Below are 25,043 nucleotides of genomic sequence, written 5' to 3'. Positions count from 1 at the left end.
ATTATAATACAGTGGTACCTCGACATACGAGTGCCCCAACATACGAGTTTTTCGAGATACGAGCCGACGAGCAAGTGATTTTTTGCTTTTAGTTACGAGCGAAATTCGAGATACGAGTTCGGTTCCATGGAAATCCATGGGTCTAAAGGTGGAAGAGAGAGACGTGAACGAGCTCATCGAGGAGCACACCCAGGAACTGGCGACTGAGGAGATACAAGAGTTACAGTCACAGCAGCATACTGAGGTTATGCAAGAAATTGGTTTTGAGGAGTCAGAGGAGGAGGTTATTTCTACAAGTGAGATAAAGGAGATCTTAGGAATGTGGGAGAGAGTTTCACAGTTCGTGGAAAAAAAACACCCAGAAAAAGTTGCAACAGGTCGTGCATCTGACCTTTTTAATGACACTTGCCTAACTCATTTCCGGAACATTCTGAGAGGGAGGAAGAAACAAACCTCCTTGGACATGTTTTTTTCTAAACGGCCTACAGGTGAAAGCGAGAAAAATGTAGCGAAAAAGGCAAAGACCAGTGAGGATATCTAATTTATTTCTTTACATTCTCTTTTTTGTTTTTGTGCAATAAATATTTGATATTTATAAATACGTTTTTATTATTCAAAACCACGTAACAAAAATAACTGGGGGTGACATTTTGGAGGTTGGAACGGATTAATGGTAGTTCAATTGTTTTGTATGGGAAAATTTGCTTTGAGATATGAGTAATTCAAGATACGAGCAAGGTTGCGGAACGAATTAAACTCGTATGTCGAGGTACCACTGTATATTACAATGAACCACAAAGTTAGTGCTTAAAATATTCAAAATATAAGTTGAGGTTAGGTTCTCATATGGGCCGTAAAGCCCTGCAGCCACGGTGGAAGTCCACGATCTCCAGGAGCATGATGAGCAGCCCTAGGAAGGATCCGGCCGCCAGGAGAAGTAAGGCCGTGGCGAATCCGGTGATGGAGACACTCCCGACTCCTCCCTGCGCGCTCGGCGGGCACAAGGGCCGAGACGGGTGCCACACCATGCGCTGGTACTGCATCACGCCCACTTCCTGGATACGACGTAATCTGCAAATCACAGATTACTTAATGGTCTCATTTTTAATCTTCTTCTCACTAGAGAGGCCCCGTATTTGACTCCCAGGTGGATAAAATAAATATTAATATTAAAATTAAGAACTAATTAAATATTTATTGATTTGGGGTTTAATTTGTAGAATTCCATTTAAATTTATGTATTAATTGTTAAATCAAATACAGATTTTTGAGTCTACTAAGTTGTATTTTATTGTTTAAAAAAAACTGTAACTATGAAACCAAGTGAAACTTAAATTAATAACAAGTTACCCTTTGGATACAAGCTGCCTGTAGGGAGACTTCTTTCTGACGAGTGTCACGAGAGGTCTAGCCGGAAATAGCTGCATCTCGGCAAGGTCGCAGACAGCTCTTTCACTGAAAGTCTCTGGAATCATCTTGTAGGCTCGGGCTACGTCAATCTGAACGCACAAACAAAAGGCAATTAACACTCATTCTTGACATCTCAACAAAGATAATAATAATTTGGATAATTTGTAAAGCGCCATTTTCCTAAAATACTACCTCAAGGGCGCTCATAAACATATGGATAATAATAATTACAATAGGATAATGATAATGATATTCTTCTTCTCCGCCTTAATCCTCATTGCTGAGGGTTGTGACCCTTGCAGAAGCAATGACTCTTCTCCAGTTATCCCTTGACTGCGCTGCACGTAGCGCTCCAACCACTGAGGTGCCTTAATTTGATCGGTCCATCGTGTGGGGGATCTTCCTCTCCATCTCTTTCCCTCCAGGCTACCGATCACAACTAGTCGTTCCAGGCTATCCTCATTGCCACGCGCAACGTGTCCAAAGAACTGGAGAATCCATCGGGTACAGATATTGGCCAGAGTCAAGATAATGATTTACAAAAAATAAATGGATTAAAACGTCAATCGGTCTCGGGCCGTCGAGTCTGGAGCGAGGAAAAGATTAGCCAACAAATTAAAATGCCTTCCTCTTGATCCCATGAGCTGGAGAATGGCCAAGGTGTTGGGCAGGACGCCTTCCTGAGCGATGGTCGTCACGCTGGAGGGCAGCATGTTGAGCTCTTTGTCATTGTAGATGGCCAACTTCCAACTTCCAGACTAGCACAGTTCAAACGGGACTTCACTTTTATCCTCTTTTGCCGCCCTTCCGTTATCCGACATGATTGTTTTGTCTCTGAGATTTTCCGCTTTCGCTTTTATACGAATGTGTCTAAATATTTTTTTAACCGCTCCATACTTTTGAACGAGTCACGCTAGCGCGCTAAATGCGTTCAAATTTTGAATTTTTAAATTACTGTTTCGACAATGAATTAGCACACAATATTGTAGATGAAATAGTAAATTAAATATACTTAAATTGTTACATTTAATTTGAAAAGTGAATAAACTTTAGTAAAATAAAATTTTAAAAACCTTATATTTCTTTTAATACTTTTTATAAAAAACACCCTAGCACTAAGTGGTTAAAGGAATAACCCGCAAAGCCTGTACTTTTATAAGCTTGTCTGCAGGTAGAATAGTAAGGAAAGGGAAGGTAAATGTGAAAAACAAATCAAAAACACCCAGACCAATTGAAAATAAATCTTTCTTGAATTTATTTTGCGAATGGCGCGAAACGAACCTGCGACGCCAGTTTTGCAGTCGAGCGTCTACCCAACTACGTCACGGCGCCTATCACGATGAAGAAGAATGTGAAAGTCTAAGTTTTTACAGGGCTTATGACCTGTCATAGACTGGTTAATTAATCACTTTACACAAGTGCAACATTCACCATTCTACCTGCATTGCACACTTATATACCCGGGACAGTTAAAGTATTATATTTTAATCATTTTTTTACTGGAATGGCAGCGCCATCTGTTAGCCAACGTAAAATCAATAAACGCAATTATTAACATTGCTCATGGCGGACACAGTGTTTCTTGACAGCTGTTGTCGCTTAACATTCTTAATGTTTTCGATTATATTGTTGTTTGATAAATTATTTGCATCACGTGCATTATGAAATTACAAATTTGAAATACATACAGAATGGCAATTTGAAATACATACAGAATGGCACAACATTTATCACCCTATCAGAAGATGTTATAGTTTTTGTGAATAACGTCGTATGTCAATCATATTTGACATTTCGCTCACTCCTTTCAAGAACGTCATAAATCAAAAATCGTCAATTTTCAGTTGTGCATGTTTTCGAAATGCCCGGAAAATGTACTATATCCCAGCAAAAGAGGCATATTTTTAACTTAATATTTACCCGCTACAGGGCAGAAAGTGTCATTTTTGCATTTTGAAGAAAAGGTATTGTTTAATTCTTTTTTAAAATATACTAAATATTTTTCAAATGCAGAAAAAACCTTCAGGTTTTACTTAAAAAGATCTGTTGCGCAGTAAAAAGTTCAATAAGTGGCTTGATATTTATTTTTAATACATTGTATTATATTTTTAAACTTTAAAAACGTTCTCCTGAAAAATCAAGTTTTTTGATTTATGACGTTCTTGAAAGGAGTGAGCGATTTGTGAACTAGACAGCTGCAGAAAACAAACAAATAATAAAACGGACACAAATGTGTATCAACGCTGGAGGGAGCCACATACGGTTACATATTTTCCACTTAACGAAAAAAATTGTAAAGGTCCTTGTAATGGTTTCCATTATTCAAAATCTTTTTTTTTTATTTAATAAAAAAGTTACAACATTTTGAGTGTGTCCAAACACTTGTTCACAAAAACTGGATTATCTCCAATTACAGGAGTTATTTTCATATTATTTTTTGACATCTCATCAAAGAAAATAATATGAAAATAACTCCTGTAATTGGAGATAATCCAGTTTTTGTGAACAAGTATTTGGAGACACTCAAAATGTTGTAAATAAATTATCTGGTCAAATTATAAGCTTAAAAAAATAACAAAAATGAAAATGGTATTTTCTGGCGTTTCTCATGTGTGTGATTATAATCCAGGATTCGGACCTCACATACTAATATAAGAGTTTCTGCTTGATAAAAAAGCTTCTTTACATCTCACCAATAGATGTCTCTAGTGAAGTTCTAGTGATTCAAGAACAAGGTTTCTAAATTGGTTCATATATATAGAACTTCCAAGAATTTGAGTAGTGTGGTTGTCAATGATGGGTAGAATTGGTGAATGTTACACGTGTGTAAAGTGGTCACTTAAACCAGCCGATGACGGTCGTCAACCCCGTAAATGCCCAGACTTCCATATTCTTCTTCATCTTTGATGAGATGTCAAAAAATAAATAAAAAAGTTATTAAAAAACAATATTGGATGATTAATTTTGCACCACCCTGAATTTGTTTGTAAACTGCAGCTGTCTGGTTTACAAACGTCAAAAATGATTGACGTACGACGCCATTTGCAAAAATTATAACATGTTTGGATAGGGTGAATAATTTTGCGCCACCTGTATTACAAATGTGTGGTTTTTATTTTCTGTCTTTTTTATTTAAGCAGACTGATCCACAGCAATGCGTGGCCAGATACAGCTAATAACATATTGAAAAAAAAATCATCTCACATGAAAAGCATATCCTCCCTGTTTTACTTTTTCCAAACCGTCTTCAGCAGATACGAAATTTTCTTTTAAATCCTTAGCGATCACCTTCTTCTTATACAGTTCCAGCGCTATCGGATCTGTTGTAGTCTAAAATAATAAAAATATCGTTTAAAATTATACTATGATAAGTTTTCTTCCCCAATGGTGCATAGGACACTGCATCATTTATTATCTTGATCGCTAACACATGAAGGAAAGGTGATCGACCCTCCGCTTGAGGTAAAAAATCTGGGGTAATATTGACTAAATATTACAGTGTAAAATTACTTATATTTACTTGACCCCTCCCTCCCCTGGGAATCGAACCCGGGACCTCCACAACGGTAACCAAACGTGCTGACCATTACATTACGGAGGTGGAAAAATATTTATTTCAAATTCTAGTTCAAAAATATAAATTCAAAATGGTTAATTGAACCTTAATCCTGTGACAGACATTTAAATTTTAATGCTTTTTAATAATAATATGTACCTATAAATGAATAAATTTGACATAATTATGTAGCGGTTCGTTTTGCTATACATTCGTCTGAGAGATCGTATTTCGACAGCAGTCAGTCTACTTTCATTCTTCTTTTGCCAACTTCATGCTTCATTTCCATACATTGGAGCTGTGGTACCAGGACTTCATTGTAAACTGCCAGTTTAGATTTCGCTGACAGGTTTTTATTTGCTATAGCTAATTTCAGTGCATCATTCACGCATTTACTATATTTTCCAGTATTCACAATATTTTCTACATTGTAATGAATCATTCTACAAAATTGTGAGGCAATAGGTAAAATTGGATTGAGTGGTGTCTTATTGAGAAAATTTGTTCGCCTCCGTAGTGTAATGGTTACCACGCCTGGCTACCGTTCTGGAGGTCCCGGGTTTGATTCCCAGGGGGGGGTCAAATAAATAAAAGTGATTTTTTCACTGTAATATTTATTCAATATCACCCTGGTCTGGTACCTGAAGCGGAGGGCTGATAACCTATCATTCATGTGTAAACAATCAAGATAACACTGAGTTTATATAACGCAGTGCCCTATGCACCATTGGGGTGCAGATAAGGGTTTTCTCTTTCTCTATTGAGAAAATATGACAAAATGAATAAGAGAAATAAATGAGCTTTATGACAAATCTTGATTGACATAAAATATTGAATCCATTGTGTCTATTGTATTGTTGTATCTTTTGTATTGTTTTTAGGGATCAACCTTATTAACACATTGTAGTCGGGCGCTTCGAACAATAGACTCTAGCCTATAGCGGAAGTTTTTCGCGATTAGCGCAAAAATATATTGCTTTCTTAAAATTGACACAATTTCTAAACCAAATAATATTTTCGATTGAAATTTTCAAAGACATCATAAATGACATTTGATCATCAAAAATAAATTATAATCATAATTTTTAATTAAGTATTCCGTATTTCACAATTTTAGAAGCATTGTAAACTCTAAAAAATAGTCTTCCCCTCCGAGGTATCATTCCCTATACAATGCTAATATATTCAAATAATAAAATACCTAACAGTAAACAAAACAGTGCGAGCGGTATGAAAAATAGTCCAATACGTGAAATGACTCAAACAAAACTGGAGATTGAGATCGCATAAAAACTCTAGATTTCTGGCGATGCCTTTACAAGCGACACAAGCTAATCCGGACAAGGCATCTCAAATAATGTCAACAGACTATCGCCTAGCACCCAGGTAGCAGATTACCCTTCAACGCGTTTTATTTCACACTGATAACAAACCCGAATATTGCCGTTTCCCGCCGATAACCGACAGTCGACAAAAACGGCATTTGTCGTGTCCCGCAGTTGACCGTCAGTCCGCGAAAAACGGCAAATGCCGTGTCCCGCCGATAACGTGTTAATTTTGTTATTATTTATTATGAACTAAAGACATCCAATATCATTTTTAAGACATATAAACTAAATATGCTATAAAACCTTGTACATAATAATAGGCAAGGAGAATTTTCTAAGGAAACTAAAAGATATTTTTAAAAAAATAAATATAATTCATCATTGTGTTATGTTCTAAGGTAAAGAGATGATCAGTAAAAACTCGTTAGTAATTTGGCTATGGTTTATTATGAATAAATATTATGTACTAGGTAGCTCTAAATGAGTGATTGGTTTCTAGAAGAGACCAATCCATTATCAGCTTGCCAGACTATGCAGGTTTGCACACTATTACGGCTATGTTGTTTTCACAAACGTGTCAATAACACACCCATATTCCTTACACTTTCCATCCCTAGAAAACATACTCAAATAAACAAAATCAAAAGTTTTACTCACTTCAAAGAAATCATAATTGTACGCTATATCTTGTATCAGGACTTTCAGTTTGCTATGGAGCAAGTCTTTGAGATCTACGATGGTTCTGGGAGGCTCAGATAAGAGGGAAGAAACGATAGAAGCTGAATAGAACTGGTACAACAGGAAGGTGAAAACCAAAGCAAACAATGATATAGTTCGTCCGCTAAATATTGAAGGGTTGTGCACTAAACCTGAAAATAATTATGCACCATATTATTCAATAGCACTATTTGGAAAAACATACTTTATTTCTAACCCTTATTCGCATACAATGGTGCATAGGGCACTGCATCATATAATAATAATAATAAAACCCTTATCCGCACCCCAATGGTGCATAGGGCACTGCGTCATATAAACGCAGTGTTATCTTGATTGTTTACACATGAAGGAAAGGTGATCAGCCATCCGCTTCAGGTACCAGTCCAGGGTAATATTGAATAAATATGACAGTGAAAAAATCACTTATATTTATTTTACCCCCCTTGGGAATCGAACCCGGGACCTCCAGAACGGTAGCCCAGCATGCTGACCATTACACTACGGAGGCGGACAAGACATCATATTAACACAGTATTTTATTGATTTTTACTTATAAGATGGCAAGGTGATCACTCCTGCGCTTCAGAGATCAGTCCAGGGTAATTTTATTTTATTCTTAATTTAAATAAAAATTTATTTATGTAATTGTTCTGTTAAATTTCCAAATAAAAAATAAATATTTTCATTTTATTTATTTTTTATAAATTTAACAGAACATTAACACAAATACATTAACAAAAATGAATAACAAATAAAACAGGTAATTGTAACATTCCAATTACAAAATTTCACAAATGTTAAATGAGTTAAAAGTAAACAGCAAGAATAAAATATAGAAAAAGTTACTAAGATTAATGGGCAGACTTAATTTAGAGCTAAAGTAAAAATAATAAAAAAATAACATAAACAGTTTTAAGACGTATAAGTTGAGAAGAGCAATAAAGTAAAAATAAGTGCTATAAGGCAACAGCAAAAATGCTAAAAAAAATACTAGAGTGTGAAATCAAACAGATTTATTTTAACCCCCCCCCCCCCTGGGAATTGAACCCAGGACCTGCAGCACGGTAGCTAAACATGCAACCATTAGACCACGGAGGCGGACAAACTAAATAGACACTGGTATATACACCCTACGGATGATATATCAACATTAAAGTTGTCTTTACGTGAGATGAAACATCTATCGTTTATATGAAAGAAAATGAAAGTTTGAGCATCCCAGGGCTTACGACCTGGCATTTAACTGGCTCTAGCAATCATTTTATACTCTTGTGTAACAATTCGCCATTCAGTCCATTATTGAACAACCATATTGTATTAATTTTTTAAACTTGTATTCATGCAATGGTGTAGGATCCTTTTGACTTGCGGGTAGTAATTCAATAGATTTAGAAGTTAGGTTGATTAGTTGAGAAATTTGTGATAAAATTGAATATATATTGAGATGTAAAAATGTAAAAAAATCTCCTAAGTGGATTTGTGAGCAAGTATTTGGACACACTCAAAATTTATAAAAATATTTTTCAAAGTCAATACAATTTTTTTTTGTGATGATATGATTTGAACAGACTTTAAAGATTACCTTGTTGGAACAAAATACCAGGTATAGCCATCAGTATAGTATAATTCCATGAGTCATCCTCGATCATTTCTGATTGTTGTTGAGAACCAGAAGGTTTTATGTACTTTGCCTTAAAAAATACAGGAATTAATACATTTTTGCTTATTAAATACCTACGGAATTGATATTATTATGGATATCTGATGCTACAAAGACTAAGAGCATGGTGTTCTCTCGAATCCCGATGGGATGTAGCGTGACTGTGGATGGCGTCTTAGTAGAACAGGTGGAAAAGTTCATATTTCTGTGTGTGGACCTGCGAGGTCAAACAGATCTGCCATGTGATGTGATGGGGCAAGTAAACAAGGCTGCAGTCGTCTTAAGATGTCTGCAAAATTCTTTATAGAAAAACCCCGACATGAAGATCGGCAGCAAAATTAAAATATATAAAACTTGCGTGCGACCCATCATGACATATCGCTCACTCCTTTCAAGAACGTCATAAATCAAAAAACTTGATTTTTCAGGAGAACGTTTTTAAAGTTTAAAAATATAACACAATATATTAAAAATAAATATCAAGTCACTTATTGAACTTTTTACTGTGCAACAGATCTTTTTAGGTAAAACCTGAGGGTTTTTTCTCCATTTGAAAAATATTTAGTATATTTAAAAAAATAATTAAACAATGCCTTTTCTTCAAAATTCAAAAACAACATTTTCTGTCCTGTAGCGGGTAAATATTAAGTTAAAAATATGCCTCTTTTGCTGGGATATAGTACATTTTCCGGGCATTCTGAAAACATGCACAACTGAAAATTGGCGATTTTTGATTTATGACGTTCTTGAAAGGAGTGAGAGATATGGAATCGAATGCAGAGCAGACACTGTACTAACCAAAAAACGCACTAAGAATGTCAGAAATGAAGACTCTAAGGAGCATATCTGGCAAGAGTCTACGAGACACAATAAGGAACATCAAGATAAGAGAAAGATGCTAGAAAGAAGATGTCGTTAGGTGGGGAAGGCAATGACGGCGACAATGGTATGCGATGTGAGGAGAATGTAACCATCCAGACTACAAGGTAGAAGACTCCCGGGCAGACCGCCAAAGAGATGGATTGACAGCTGGGAATCTAATCCCTCTTAAAAACAGCATACAAGGCACACCAAGAAGAAGATTAAAAAAATATATCGTGGGTAAACTGGCAAAACACATTAACTCTAAAATGCCCTGTTTGAAAACCTGTTATTTAATGATGAAACCCTTATCCGCACCCCAATGGTGCATAGGGCACTGCGTCATATAAACGCAGTGTTATCTTGATCGTTTTACACATGAAGGGAAGGTGATCAGCCCTCCACTTCAGGTACCAGTCCAGGGTAATATTGAATAAATATGACAGTGAAAAAATCACTTATATTTATTTTACCCCCCTTGGGAATCGAACCCGGGACCTCCAGAACGGTAGCCGAGCGTGCTGACCATTACACTACGGAGGCGGACAATTGTTATTTAAAGCTTTTAAAAAACTAACTAACCATCACGCCGCGAGAATCGAACGCAACACCACTCTGTCTTTGCAAACATTCTTCGCCACTTCTACATTCATGCATCTCCTCATACATAAAGCTTTTAGCCTGTATAAAATACCCGCTATTATACTCAAAGGTGAATTTACTTGTAAAACCACATAAATATGACATTTCAAACTACTTAGTGTATCTTGCCAGTTTATAATAATAATAATAAAACCCTTATCCGCACCCCAATGCTGTATAGGGCACTGCGTCATATAAACGCAGTGTTATATTGATCGTTTACACATGAAAGAAAGGTGATCAGCCCTCCGCTTCAAGTACCAGTCCAGGGTAATATTGAATAAATATTACAGTGAAAAAATCACTCATATTTTTTCTTAACCCCCTGGGAATCAAACCCGGGTCCTCCAGAACGGTAGCCGACCGTGCTGACCATTACACTAGGGAGGCGGACAGAATCTTGCCAGTTTATAGAATGTTTAAAACTAATAATATGTATTCATTGATTTGGCGTTTAATTTGTAGAACTCTATTTTAATTTACGTATTAATTTCTAAATCAAACACAGATTTTTTGAGTCTACTACGTGGTTTTTTTATTAACAGAAACACATAAAAAAATAATATTGTGACAATTGTTTCAATATGATTTTTTTTTGTGTTTTTGTTAATAAAATACAACTTAGTAGACTCAAAAAATCTATGTTTGATTTAAAAATTAATACATAAACTTATAATATGCATCATCAAGTCAAAATTGCATATTTTCGAGTTTTTTGCCAGTACACTTACGATATGTACTGTATAAAGGCTGCCATTTTCCGTAATGTACACAAAGAAGTTTTATGGTGATCATAAATCGGTAGTGTAAAGGCAAAGGGGTATATATGTCAAATTTATCATTTTCTTAGTTTGTTCCACAAAATGTCTAAAACAGTGTATTCCATACTCTGGAAATAGGATATAGCTGTGGTTGCAATACTTATTTAGTTTTATTAAGATATGTACATATAAAAATACATAAAACATATGGGTTATTTAATTTCACAAGTTTGTTTTTGCTCTCCTGTTAAATTTGGTTTGAGACAGATATACCCCTTTGCCTTTACACTACCGAAATAAAATTAAGCTACGTGCTAGTTAGTACATGGTAAGGGAATCTCTACAGAAGAAGAAGATTGTAAGTACCTCGTGTGAAAACGCTATCCTCAGCAGAACAGTGGTGATGATCAGTACTCCGATTGTGGCCCACCATACATCGGGAGCCAGGGGTTTTGTGAAACTGTCTTTGAGGCCCTGTTCCTTTGACGGATGTCGGAATAAAATTGCTGGCCTAAAAGCAATGATAAACATTATTTATTAATTAATTGAACTTGTAAATTATAAATGGTGAATGTAATTGGAAAAAAGAGCACAGGAAGACCGAAAAAAACTTGGCACGATCAGGTATGCCAAATGCTTGAAAGCGGTCAGGTTAGGAGTCAAAACAATCGGCGGGAATGTATGAGGAGATGCATGAACGTGGAAGATGTGAAGAATGTTTGCAAAGACAGAGTGGTGTGGCGTTCTATCTCTCTGCCTACCCCTGCGGAGAAGCGGCGTGATGGTTAGTTAGTTAGTTAGTTAGTTAGTAAATTATAAATGTACAAGTTAAAAGTAAGAAGTCTTTTTTGTTCAATGCATCCAAAAAATAGACTAGGTCGAGGCTTGTACCACATATAGCTGTTTGACATTAATGGGCAATAGTGCTTGTATATAAGTGTACATCGTAGTCATACAGGAGAAAGTGACTAAGTGCATTTTTTTAACAAAAGCGTGATCATTGACTATTTGATATCTTACTACCTTAATATTGCCCCGAAAAAAATTCCAAAGGATTTTAAACTTGGAAGTATAATATATCGACTTTTTAAAAATGACTAACTGTATTAATGTTTATTTTCTTGCCAAGCAAAAGTGACTTAAATGACCCTCCAGAAAATTTTACGTTTTGTTAGTTGATCACTTTCTCCTGTACAACTACGATATATATATTTGATTTCTAAAACGGTTATTATGTTTTTTTTCTTCCTTAATTAACGACCGTGGCTAATTTGTACATAATATATTACATGTTGTAAAAAATAATATGTTTTCTCTTTTTAAGTATATTATTGGTACAAAAAGTACTTATCTAAACAAGGATGAACATATAAAACAAGGAATTATGCATTAGCCTGAAATATTGTAATTATTATCGCTTTACAGTTAGGAAGTGACAAATTCCAGATATCAATATGGTCCGCAAAATCATTGCCGAGGTTTTGCATTCGGTGTATACGAGCATTGAATCCATACACTGTCCGGCTGTTATAACAGTAAAATATTTGACGTTTTCTCATGTTTCTGGTTGGGGCATAAATATTTATCATTTGCAAAAACCAGGGACAGTCTTAACAAAGTTATCAAGTAAACCATGGTTTATATTTTTTAATTTTTTAGGAAAACCAACAGCTTCTAATACATGACAGTAAACAAAACAATTACCACAAAGCCAATTACAGGTCTTTGCAAATATATACATGGTATAAAACAAACATTCTTTCGCAAACAAACACAAATATATATTATATTTTCGGGATTTAAAATTTCGGGAAAGGTTTGCCTTCATCAAGGTTGAATTTACATTTATTTAATTATTTTATAGGTACATATAGTTTTTTTTACTTTATGTATTACAGCTCTTGAGGCATGGCATGTGTTGAGCCGAAATACTTGCATGTTAATACAATTTTTTATTTCATTATTACCTATTTTTTTTAATAATTAGATTATATACATTACATACAATAGATACAATAACAATTTACAGTACAAAGGTTAAACAATAAAATAATTACACCTGGACTTTAATTAATTCACTTTCTACCTTGTCCCTTCCAACGAGAAGCAACCATCGACGGACACTGTTCTTAAAGACATGATCACTACTGGAATTCTTAATGGTTACATTGTAAGGGTAGCATACCTAGCAAGCCACGTCACTACAGTCTGGTCCACAATATGGAACCTATTCTCTTTGTATTGAGTTGGAGTTATTCCCAAATCAGCTTCCTTCCTCACGAGAACTCCGACCACTCCGGTCCAAGATCCATTCTTAATATAGCCCCAACTGTTGGTCCGTATAACGTTCATTCTGAAACAGAACATATTATTTATTTACTGATTTGTTGATGGGACCAATACGAAAAACATCATTAAAAAATAAACTAACACTAATAATAAGTGATACAGTCAAAACTGGATATAAGAGAACCCAAGGGAAAAATATAGTCGAAGGTGGACATGATAAAGTCTAAGGGACCCAAGAGAAATGATGAAGCCGAACCATCATGCCAACCTCAAGGTAGACTAGTCTGGAGCAGACCAACAAAGAGATGGATTGACACCCGGGGATTGGTATCGTAGGAGGCTAATCTTTCTTAAAAACACCACAACGCCTGCACCAAGAAGAAAACGGGGAAGGAGAGAAGATTTGATTTTTAAATAACTTTTAATGTGACATTACAAAAAAAAACGGTTTAATTCCCGGTCCATCTAATATTTTACAACTTTGAGAATCAAACCGGTACCCAAACACAATAAAAATTTCAGAGCCAGACATTAAAAGCAGTTGAAGAAATGTGGAGAACTTACTTGAAATTATATTTATTTCCATGAGGAGAACTAGCTTGAAATTGTATATATCCACGAGTAGAACTTACATGAAATTGTATATATTCAAAAGGAGGACTTACTTGAAATTGTATATATCCATAAGCAGAGTGTATAAGATATAGTTGTGGCGATGCATGGTATCCATTTCCACGTTATATGGCGTGGACAAGTAATTCATTAAGGTTCCTTTCGGTTTTTCTGTAATCTTAACTCAATATTTAATGTAAATGTGATATAAATCTTTGCTCAATAATTCATTTAATGTGATATATATTTTATTTATTTAACTCAATATTTTATATAAATGTGAATATATCACATGTATGTAACATGTGTGTAACATATCGCTCACTCCTTTCAAGAACGTCATATTCCAAAAATCGTCGATTTTCAGTTGTGCATGTTTTCGGAATGCCCAGAAAATGTACTATATCCCAGAAAAAGTTGCATATTTTTAACTTAATATTTACCCGCTACAGGGCAGAAAATGTTGTTTTAGCATTTTGAAGAAAATGTATCGTTTAATTATTTTTTTAAATATATAATTTTTTTTTCAAATGGACAAAAAACCTTCATGTTTTACCTAAAAAGATGTGTTGCACAATAAAAAGTTCAATAAGTGGCTTGATATTTATTTTTAATACATTGTGTTATATTTTTAAACTTAAAAAACGTTCTCCTGAAAAATCAAGTTTTTGATTTATGACGTTCTTGAAAGGAGTGAGCGATATATATTAGCTCAATATTTTGTGCAAATGTGATACATATCTTAACTCAATATTTTATGTAAATGTGATACATATCTTAACTCAGTATTTTGTGTTAATGTGATAAATATCTCAACTCAATATTTTATGTAAATGTGATACATATTTGGATGATGATATTAAATGGGTATCCCGTGACATAACACATCCCTGTTTATGCCAATATTAATATTCGATATAATGCTTATGTTAATACTGCCAATTCTTCAAGTACCTATTCTTATTGTTTTATACAATCTTGTATAGTTTTTTATTATATTTAAATTGTTACTTACTGCAATTGTAGAATCGATAATGATTCCTTGTAGGTTTTTTCTCCGGGAAATTTTATCAAGATTATTGTACCACAACCATTGTCCATTTTGAAACGTTTTTCCTTCTGTAGTTGGAAAACCAACTGCATTAAAATATTCTTAAAAAAAAAAAAAAAAACGAATTGAAACATGGCATCAAAAGCGCAAATTTATAATAATAACAATATTTTGAGAGTTCAAATGTCTGTTATTGATAAAATTAAGAAAGGTGTGTTGAGATGGTTTAGACATCACTCACTCCTTTAAAAATATAATACTACTACTACTACTACTACTACTACTACTACTACTACTACTACCGTCACGCCGTTTCCCCGCAGGGGTAGGCAGAGAGGATGGAACGCCACACTCTTCTGTCCTGACATACACTCCTCGCCTCCTTCACATCCATACATCTAGACATACATGCCCTCCGATTACGCAGACTTTTGACACCGCCAGATTTTAGGTTCTGATTGATCTGATCGTGCCAAGTCTTTTTCGGTCGTCCACATTCTGTTTAAGTAAAATATTTTACTTTTTAGGTAAAACTTGAAGGTTTTTTCTCCACTTGAAAAATATTAGTGTATTTAAAAAAAATATTAAACTATACCTTTTCTTCATATGCAAAAACATTTTCTGCTCTGTAGTGAGTAAATATTAAGTTAAAAATATGCCTCTTTTAATGTAGTACATTTTCTGGGCATTCCCAAAACATGCACAACAGAAAATTGAAGATTTTTTTGATTTATGACGTTCATAAAAGTTGTAAAACATGTGAAACGAATGAGCAAGGAAAGAATGGTAAAACAAATTTATGAGGCGAATGTAATTGAAAAAAGGAGCAGAGGAAAACCGAGAAAAAAAAGCATGATCAGGTATTTCAAATACCTAAAAGTGGTCAGGTCAGGAGTCGTAATAATCGGCGGGTATATAGGAAAAGACGCATAAATATGGAAGAGGCAAAGAATGCTTGCAAAGACAGAGTGGCGTGGCGTTCTATTTTCCTTGCCTACCCCTGTGTTGAAGCGGCGTGGTTAGTAAGTTACTAAGATAACTGAAATTTTATATATAAATATATAAATAAATAAATAAAAAACCTACGTTTTGTTGATGTATCCTTTTCATAGCTGCCAAATATGTCTTCGGATTTTTTTCTAAGAACTGTTTCATTTCTGAACGACTTCAATGGCAAAGATTTCTGATGGTTTGTATTTGGCGTCCATAAACCTATTGAAGTCACATTTAAACTGCCTCCATACTTTATTCCGGGATTGTAAATGTCAAACAGAGACCATGGATCTAGTAGAAAAGGATTATTCAATAAGTAAACAAAAACCAGTTATATAACTTAAAAACTAACTTAGTTATTAAGTCACATAATACTATTATAATTTGAGTATATTAATTAAACAATAATACTAATTTATACTGAACACTATCAGTTTCTTCATTCAAGCTGTCTCAGTTGCACACAGCTGTGGCGCGCAGTAGTTAGAGTGAGCACTAACATTGTTATAAAGTCACATAATTATATTATAATTTGATTATAATGTCAACCGGATTTGAAGCAAACAGCTTTGTCCTCAAGCCTAATTTATACTGAACAATATCAGTCTCTTCTATATAACTGTTTCGCTGGCACACTGTTGTAGCGCATAGTAGTTAGAGTGAAATAAATACACATCATGGGTAAACAAAAAGCAAATGTTCCAATGTATTTATCTATTATGAATATTCGAAAACAAAAAAATTTAAAGCGTTATTACAAATATTACAAAAAAAATGGATCCAATTGATCGAATGACTTAAGTTATGGAGTGGAATTTTTGATTAAGAAGGATTTCAAATCCCGCTCTTTGGTCCGGATATGTTAACTGCGTAGCGTAGTGTATGGTGCAGTGCCCTATGCACCATTGAGAAAAAGTAGGTAACTTATCTAGGATAAATTAAATCTTAAAATACAACAAAATTTTACCTTCTTGGGATATTCCTCGCAAAGCCAGTATGGCATTGTTGTCGATTCTTATATTCAATGGAGCTAGAGTGTGCATTACTTTGGTGAGATTGGTACCAATTAACAGCCAGTGGTGTGTCTCATCGAAGAATTCCATATCTGAAGCCTGTTATCAAAAAAGTACATACCAATTATTGATTATTATTTTATTACACACAACTAGTTTCGAAAACTACAGTTGCTTTCATCGACAGGTGATTAGTTAAACTAGGTAGGTGGGGCAATAAACAGAGGGGGGGAGGGAATAGGACATTTCGTAAAAGGAAATATAGATAATAATGGTGACGTATTTTGGAAAAGCATATTATTGAATTACATTTTATGAGAATTAACGTCCGCCTCCGTAGTGTAATGGTCAGCACGCTCGGCTACCGTTCTGGAGGTCCAGGGTTCGATTCCCAGGGGGGGTAAAATAAATATAAGTGATTTTTTTCACTGTATTATTTATTTAATATTACCCTGGACTGGTACCTGAAGCGGAGGGCTGATCACATTTCCTTCATGTGTAAACGATCAAAATAACACTGCGTTTAAATAAAACAGTGCCCTATGCACCATTGGGGTGCGGATAAGGGTTTCATTATTTATTATTATGTATTTCTAAACTGTTCATGACATGACCATTATTTGTAAGTGAGTCTAATAATTAAATGTATGTGAGTCAAATTAGCGGTTCGTTTCTATTATGTGATTTGCAAATTCTGAAAAATAATTACTAGTTTCATGCGTTATCTATTTCATTTAGCCAGATGGACCGATCAAATTAAGGCAGCAGCAGGCACCTCAGTGGTTGGAGCGCTACGTGCAGCGCAGTCAAGGGATAACTGGAGAAGAGTCATTGCTTCTGCAAGGGTCACAACCCTCAGCAATGAGGATTAAGACGGAGAAGAAGAAGAAGTCACAGGAACACATGGCTGGGTGAAGCTAGTATTAATATTGAAAACAATCACAATTTCTTACATGAGTCAGTATGTGATTGGACGCTGGGCAATCCAGGTTTAAAACATGAGCAGTATGATGAATATCCCCATCAGAAAACAAGTAGACAAATTGTTTTTTGGCTTGTTCATACTCCTGAAAATCTTTGGCATTCAAATTCTTCACGGATACACACAAATTCACAATTTGGGATATTTTTTTTGTAAGTTCGATAATCTCTGTAAAAAATAGGGACAAATAGAATATTATTTTTATTTTTATATCAGAATTGGATTGTTCACCCTACGGATGTCAATATTATAGGTGTCTAAAATGATATCGAAACATCTATCGTTCTTTTTATATGAAAGAATATGGAAGTTTACACCTCTATAGTGTAGTGATCAGCACGCTCGACTACAGTTCTGGAGGTCCCGGATTCGATTCCCAGGGGGGGTAAAAAAAATAAAAGTGATTTTTTCACTGTAATATTTATTCAATATTACCCTGGACTGTTACCTGAAGCGGAGGGCTAATCACCTTTCCTTCATGTGTTAACAATCAAGATAACACTGCGTTTATATGATGCAGTGCCCTATGCACCATTGGAGTGCGGATAAGGGTTAGAAGAATATGAAAGCCTGAGCATCCCATGGCTTACGACCTGACGTTTGGCAGGCTTAAGCGATCATTTTATACTCTTGTATACAAAGTTATACTTTATGCCTTCCAGATGCAGGTAGCTTTTTAATAGATTGGCTGATTGTGGCGCCATCAGTTGAAAAATTTGTGAAGTATTCTCAACTGAAATATGTTAATTCTTCTTCTTTTAATATTTATTTAGCTTGCTTCAATGCAATATGAATGTTGAATAATGGGTAAAATGGTGAATAAAAATGTGATTAGAAAAACAAACATACCAAAATCAGAGCCACAATCTAATACAGTTCCAAATTTAAAATACAATGAATGAAAAAAATCTTTGGAAATGGAAACAAGATTTGAATCAGACGAAAAACTGGTTTTAAATAAAGTAAATTTGATGAAAACAATTATACATATTTTGATACGCGACATTTTGTTTGGATGCTTCATGAAATATACCACTAAAACACAATACCTGAGCATTTATACGAGAATTAAAATAAAGAGAATATAAACCCTCCTCAACACATTTAAAAATTACACAAACATCGAAGGGGGGTATTTTAACATGTTGAGTATGGCTAGGATCAAATATTGCTAGGATCAAATAAAGCTAGTATTAAAATATAGCTAGGATTAAATATGGCAAGGATCAAATGCTGGACAGGTGCTGTGGCGTAGTTGGGTAGACGCCTGACTGCGAAACTGGCATCGCGGGTTCTATTCCCGACAATTGCAAAATGAATTCAAGATATATTTATTTTCAATTGGTTTGGGTGTTTGTATTTTTCATATTTACCTTCTCTATCCTCACTATCCTACCTGAGGACAAGCCTCTAAAATAAAAGTTTTGCAGGTTATTCCTTTTTTCAACAAATATATATGGCTAGGATCAAATATGGCGAGTATGCAATATGACTAGGATCAAATATCGCTCACTCCTTTCAAGAACGTCATAAATCAAAAACTAGATTTTTCAGGAGAACGTTTTTAAAATTTAAAAATATAATATGTACAATGTACAAAACATAAATATCAAGCCAGTTATTGAACTTTTTACTGTGCAATAGATCTTTTTAGGTAAAACCTGAAGGTTTTTTTCTCCATTTGAAAAATATTTAATACATTTAAAAAAATAATTGAACAATAGTTTTTCTTCAAAATGCAATAACAACACTTTCTGCCCTGTAGCGGGTAAATATTAAGTTAGAAATATGCCGCTTTTGCTGGGATATAGTACATTTTCTGGGCATTCTGAAAACATGCACAACTGAAAATTATCAATTTTTGATTTGTGACATTCTTGAAAGGAGTGAGCGATATGGCCAGGATTTAAATATGGCTAGATTCAAATAAAGCATGGATTAAATATAGCTAGGATCAAATATGGCTAAGATCCAAATAAGTCTAGATAACCAAGTTATCGAGTCAAATTTTCCGAGAAATGTTAAAACAAAGATGATATTTTTTGTATTAATTGCTTGAATAGTTATCAAATTATCTTGTGAAACTATTTAAAAGAGGATTTCAAATACCCCTCTTAGGTCCGGGTGGGTTAACGATAGTTTTGACATCGATGAGGAAGTGTAATTTTCAACACGCAATAGAAATATCAAGTCGAAAAATATTTCTAAAACTCAAGCACAAAGAATCAAAGAGAATATTTTATGTGATTGTTGAACTGACAGACTCTTTGATATTACATTGTGATTAAGATAATTAGATAATGAATAATAAATCTGGTTTGTTTCAAAAGACAAAAGGAGTAGGGAATGAAAAAAGATGTTATAATATCATCAATGCATATCAAATGAATGAATGCATATAAAATGTTCAGTGAATTTCAAGAAAATCTAAAAAGTTGAACCCTGTAACAATCATATTCCATTCTTCTGAATTTTCTTACTTATTACAGGTAACTAACTAACCATCACCCTGTTGTCCCCAGGGGTAGGCAGAGATAATGGAAATAAAATGCCACAACAATCTTCTCCTCTTCTTAATTCATGCATCTCCTTTTACATTCAAACCTTATCCCTTATCCGCACCCCAATGGTGCATAGGGCACTGCATCGTATAGAAGCAGTGTTATCTTGATCGTTAAATACACGAAGGAAAGGTGATCAGCCTTCCGCTTCAGGTACCAGTCCAGGGTAGTATTAAATAAATATTAGACTGAAAAATCACTAATATTTATTTTGACCCTCTTGGGAATCAAACCCGGGACCTCCAGCATGGTAGCCTAGCGCGCTAACCACTACACTATGGAGGCAGACAAAAATATATACCTAATACATACCTGCCTATTATTCTGACTCCTAACCTGACCACGCCCATGTATTTGAAAAACTTGATTGTGCCAAATTTTTCTCGTTCTTCCTTTGCTTTTTTTTTTAAACCATATTTTATTACCAGTCACTTGAGAGTAATTGTCCTTGTCTCGGGCAGCTCTAAACAGCGCCTTGACGGTCCTGATCCCCGTCCAATCTTGTATATTCCGGAGCCAGGAGATCTGCCTTCTGCCCATGCCTCGAAACCCTTCTAGTCTACTTCTTATAAAATAAAGAAAAAAAGAAAGCACACATTTCTAATACGGTTGATTTCACAATGGGTGTAGAGTAATGAAAAAATGAAAAATCTACAATTCAACATTGAAAATGCCAGCTGTATCAATAAAAGTCTTCTTCTTCTTCCACTTTATATAGGACTATGTCCTGTCATTCTCCGGTCCGCTCCTGGGAGGTAGAAGACCAGCTATCTCTCCATCGTTTAGGTGGTATTCTGCTACCTCTTGTGCTGCTGTCGGCTGCTATCCTCACCACTCGATCCGAACTCGCTCTTCCCACATTTCTCCAGAAATGTCTTCTTTCTCTTCCCCATCGCACAATATCTTCAACATTGCAGATTTTTCTTATTTCAGAGTTTCTTACTCTGTCGCGAAGTGTTAGGCCTGCAATGGGTCGTAGGGTCTTCATTTCAGATGTTCTAAGAAGGCTTTTCGTTCTCACGGTGTCAGCTCTTGTTTCTGTGCCGTATGTCATGATCGGTCTTACGCAGTTCTTATAAATTAAACAGTAATAAAAGTAAAAACAGTAATGAAAAGTGCCTGTCAAGATGCAATACCATAGTTTTTAATATTTTTATTGCGTCACAAGCATTGTGAAATCATACATATTTTGTGTGCTTTTTATTTTTGTTCATTTACGTTAAACCAGACTGAACCACAGCAATTCAATTCAATTTATTCAACAAAAAAATAATATATACATAACAAACAATATTCAAGGCGTATATATTAAAAGTAAGCAAGAAGACTTAAAGGTGTAAAAGAATCCCGCTTCGGAAAACTCCTTCGGACACATGGAACAGATCAATATCCAATGTGATATTGTTCAACATAGCGGTAGCTCTTCCTACAGGCATAACCATCGGCAGGTTGGTCCTGTGTATAGGAATGTGAAACAATCTATGTCGCGCTGTCTTAGGTAACTATCGGGAACATACAGACCAATGTTCTGGATAATTTCAGGATTATCGATCATACCGCGCAACGATCGTGAACCTAAAAAAAAGCGCAGCCGGGTGCAGCTAGTATCAAATAAAGAGAAAAAATTACTTTAATATGTATTTACTTTTATCCCTCGGTGAATCAAAGATTAAAATAAAACAAGCATTTTTTAAAACATTTTATTTTCTGTAGATATATTATATTTTTACAGAAATACATAATTTCATTTATTCATATCGATCACTCCTTTCAAGAACGTCATAAATCAAAATACATGATTTTTCAGGAGAACGTTTTTAAAGTTAAAAAATATAATACAACGTATTAAAAATAAATATCAAGCCACTTACTGAACTTTTTACTGTGCATCAGAACTTATTAGGTAAAACCTGAAGGTTTTTTCTCCATTTGAAAAATATTTAGTATATTTAAAAAAATAATTATACAATACCTTTTCATTAAAATGCAAAAACAACACTTTCTGCCCTGTAGCGGGTAAATATTAAGTTGAAAATATGACTCTTTCGCTGGAATATAGCACATTTTCTGGGCATTCCGAAAACATGCACACCTAAAACTGGTCGTTTTTTGATTTATGACGTTCTTGAAAGGAGTGAGCAATATCTAAATTTCACATTTAATTAATATATTTACTATTCATATCCAAATATATGCAAGATTATAGTATCTATGGAATGTATGCTGACTTTTTTCAACCAGTAACAAGGTTTCATTTGCAAAATAGTCTTTTCTCTTGCAGAGATATTTGATAGGAATTATTTACAAGAAAATAGCATGCTTATGTCACTTAAAACAAATATCTTGTACATATGAGCACACGGCCAAAAGTGACCGAGTCAATCTGTGTAATTTTGACATAGGATAATAAAATCATTGTAAACACACTAATATAAATAAAACCCTTATCCGCACCCCAATGGTGCATAAGGCACTGTCATATTAACGCAGTGTTATCTTGATCGTTTACACATGAAGGAAAGGTGATCAGCCCTCCGCTTCAGGTACCAGTCCATGGTAATATTGAATAAATATAACAGTGAAAAAATCACTTATATTTATTTTACCCCCCTTGGGAATCGAACCCGGGACCTCCAGAACGGTAGCCGAGTGTGCTGACCATTACACTACGGAGGCGGACAAGGATGGGTATTTTTCACACATGTGGAGCGCTGGCGACAGGATTCAATAATTGTGTACATATAGTTATGACCTTAACAAAGAGATCGGTACTTAATATTTATATGAAAACATAAAATAATTCTTTGTTTTCTGATTTTGAAATGAGGCCGGCGCAGAAGGTAAAAATACCCTTCCCGTCCTTAAGCTTCAATCCACCAAACGGGTAAAAATAGCTTTTCCGTTATGAGTGTGTTAAATGTATGTTTATTTCTTTTTCTCTCTTTATGTCGCTGTTTTATTTTGAAATTGTATAAAAAGGGAGTTCAGTGTATTTGTATTGCCAATTATGTTTTACAAATACAGAAATACCCTTAATAACCGAGTTATGTACGATTAAAATAGTTGCTAACCTTCATCTTTATTGCGACATTACTCTGATGTCATGGATAATCCACAACTTACATAGTAAAACAACGACTATTAGCTTTCACCAGTTTTATTTCATTTTACCAGTCACCAGGTTTCGTTGTAACTAATATCATCAAATTGGTCAAACTAAAACACATAAAACAAAAGTCGAAAAAGGTATAAAGTTGTTGTTTTATTATACAAAATGCAGTTTCATCAAGAAAAGTCAGTACAAAACTTAAGTCCATTAGTTAACCGGATCCACGCGGCTCGCATAAACGTATGTGTTTTAACAGAACATGCCCCATACGCGGCTGACATAAGCGTTTGTGGTTTTACATTGCTCCAAGTTTCGAACCTCAGTTCAACTTGGAGGGATTTTTTCATGGTGTGGAAGTTTGGATAAAATGATACATCAATCCTTGGCCTTATGACATCTGTTGAAATATCTGAATAATAATTTGTAACATCACAAGGATAAATAAAAGAACAGATCCCTGATTTTTCTTGAGGTCGATAATTAGTCCGCGCCATAATCACGCCCTATATCTGTCTCACTCTCGACGCTACGCATCGCCAGTGGGTAAGAGTGACACACGATGCGTGCTTTGATTTATTTATGTTACGATCTAATTTGTTTATATTACGATATATTTCAAGAATAATGTGACACACGTGTATTATAGAGTACCAAAAAGGCACAATGAATCCCATTGAACGTTTTTGTTTAGGAAAATAAATCGTTTCTTAACTAAATACATGATAAAAGTAATCATTTAAAAAACGGCAAAATACCGCCGCGCACAGGCGTCTCTTTGGAACAAAGTTAACGCGGTTAAAAGGTTAACTGCCTTGCACATACGAACGTACGTGATACGTGTAGTTTTTCTTCACCATTTCGCGCTAGCCTGTGTGACCTGCGCACACGAGAAAAGATATCTGTTCCAAAAATATTTATTGCGTACCGGATACACTGACAAATTTTTGTCAGGTTTCATACCTGACAATATTTTGTGACAATAAACGTTGTGTTTTTTTGCTTGTTTATAAAAAAAAATATGCCTGAAAATAACCCGATGGTAGGGTGGTTAACACGTTAAACGCCAATACTAAAAGTTGTCAATTTTGATATAACGATTTTTTTTTAAATAATTAAATGTATTTAGTGTAATAAATTTTGTTGATTTGACAAAAGGTTCCATAGTTAAAGCATTTTTAACATAGCTCTGGATTGAGGTCACTGGTGCCCCCCATGGCGCTGCGGTCCAACACAGGTGAGGTCTACGTGCCCCCCCATGGCGTTTAAAGTGTTAATAAGTTTGTAGGATGACTTATGAAGCTTTTTTATATGGGGTCATTACCAATAATGCTACGTCATATTTACTATTAATTGTTCTTTCTTCAATAGAGTAATTGATTGATAAAATAATGACAAATGTATACCAAAATACACAGTAACAATTTAACGGCTTTTCATTAGGTACTAATGGTAGATGACATCATGTCATTCTTATCAAGTAAACGGTCTTTTTTAC

The 25,043-nt window shown here is 34.7% G+C and overlaps 1 protein-coding gene across 1 annotated transcript; it reads right to left on the bottom strand.

Moving 5' to 3' along the window:
- Nucleotides 1-842: 842 nt before the first annotated feature.
- LOC148299621 (ionotropic receptor 84a-like) lies at nt 843-14,940 on the bottom strand. The gene is made up of 9 exons (XM_088275878.1): nt 14,855-14,940; nt 13,893-14,017; nt 13,124-13,291; nt 11,305-11,449; nt 8,597-8,705; nt 6,952-7,163; nt 4,615-4,740; nt 1,351-1,499; nt 843-1,071 (listed from the first exon to the last, which is right to left on the bottom strand). The coding sequence occupies exons 2-9, from the start codon at nt 13,988-13,990 to the stop codon at nt 843-845; spliced, it is 1,236 nt and encodes a 411-aa protein (XP_088132004.1). The 5' UTR covers nt 13,991-14,017; nt 14,855-14,940.
- Between the last annotated feature and the right edge of the window lie 10,103 nt (nt 14,941-25,043).

Source organism: Brachycentrus maculatus, unplaced genomic scaffold (genome assembly GCF_059751285.1).
Source record: "Brachycentrus maculatus isolate JH-2025_06_01 unplaced genomic scaffold, ASM5975128v1 h1tg001045l, whole genome shotgun sequence".
Taxonomy (NCBI): Eukaryota; Metazoa; Arthropoda; class Insecta; order Trichoptera; family Brachycentridae; genus Brachycentrus; species Brachycentrus maculatus.
Note: the sequence above shows the minus strand (reverse complement) of the source record. Positions and strands in the feature narration are given on the sequence as shown.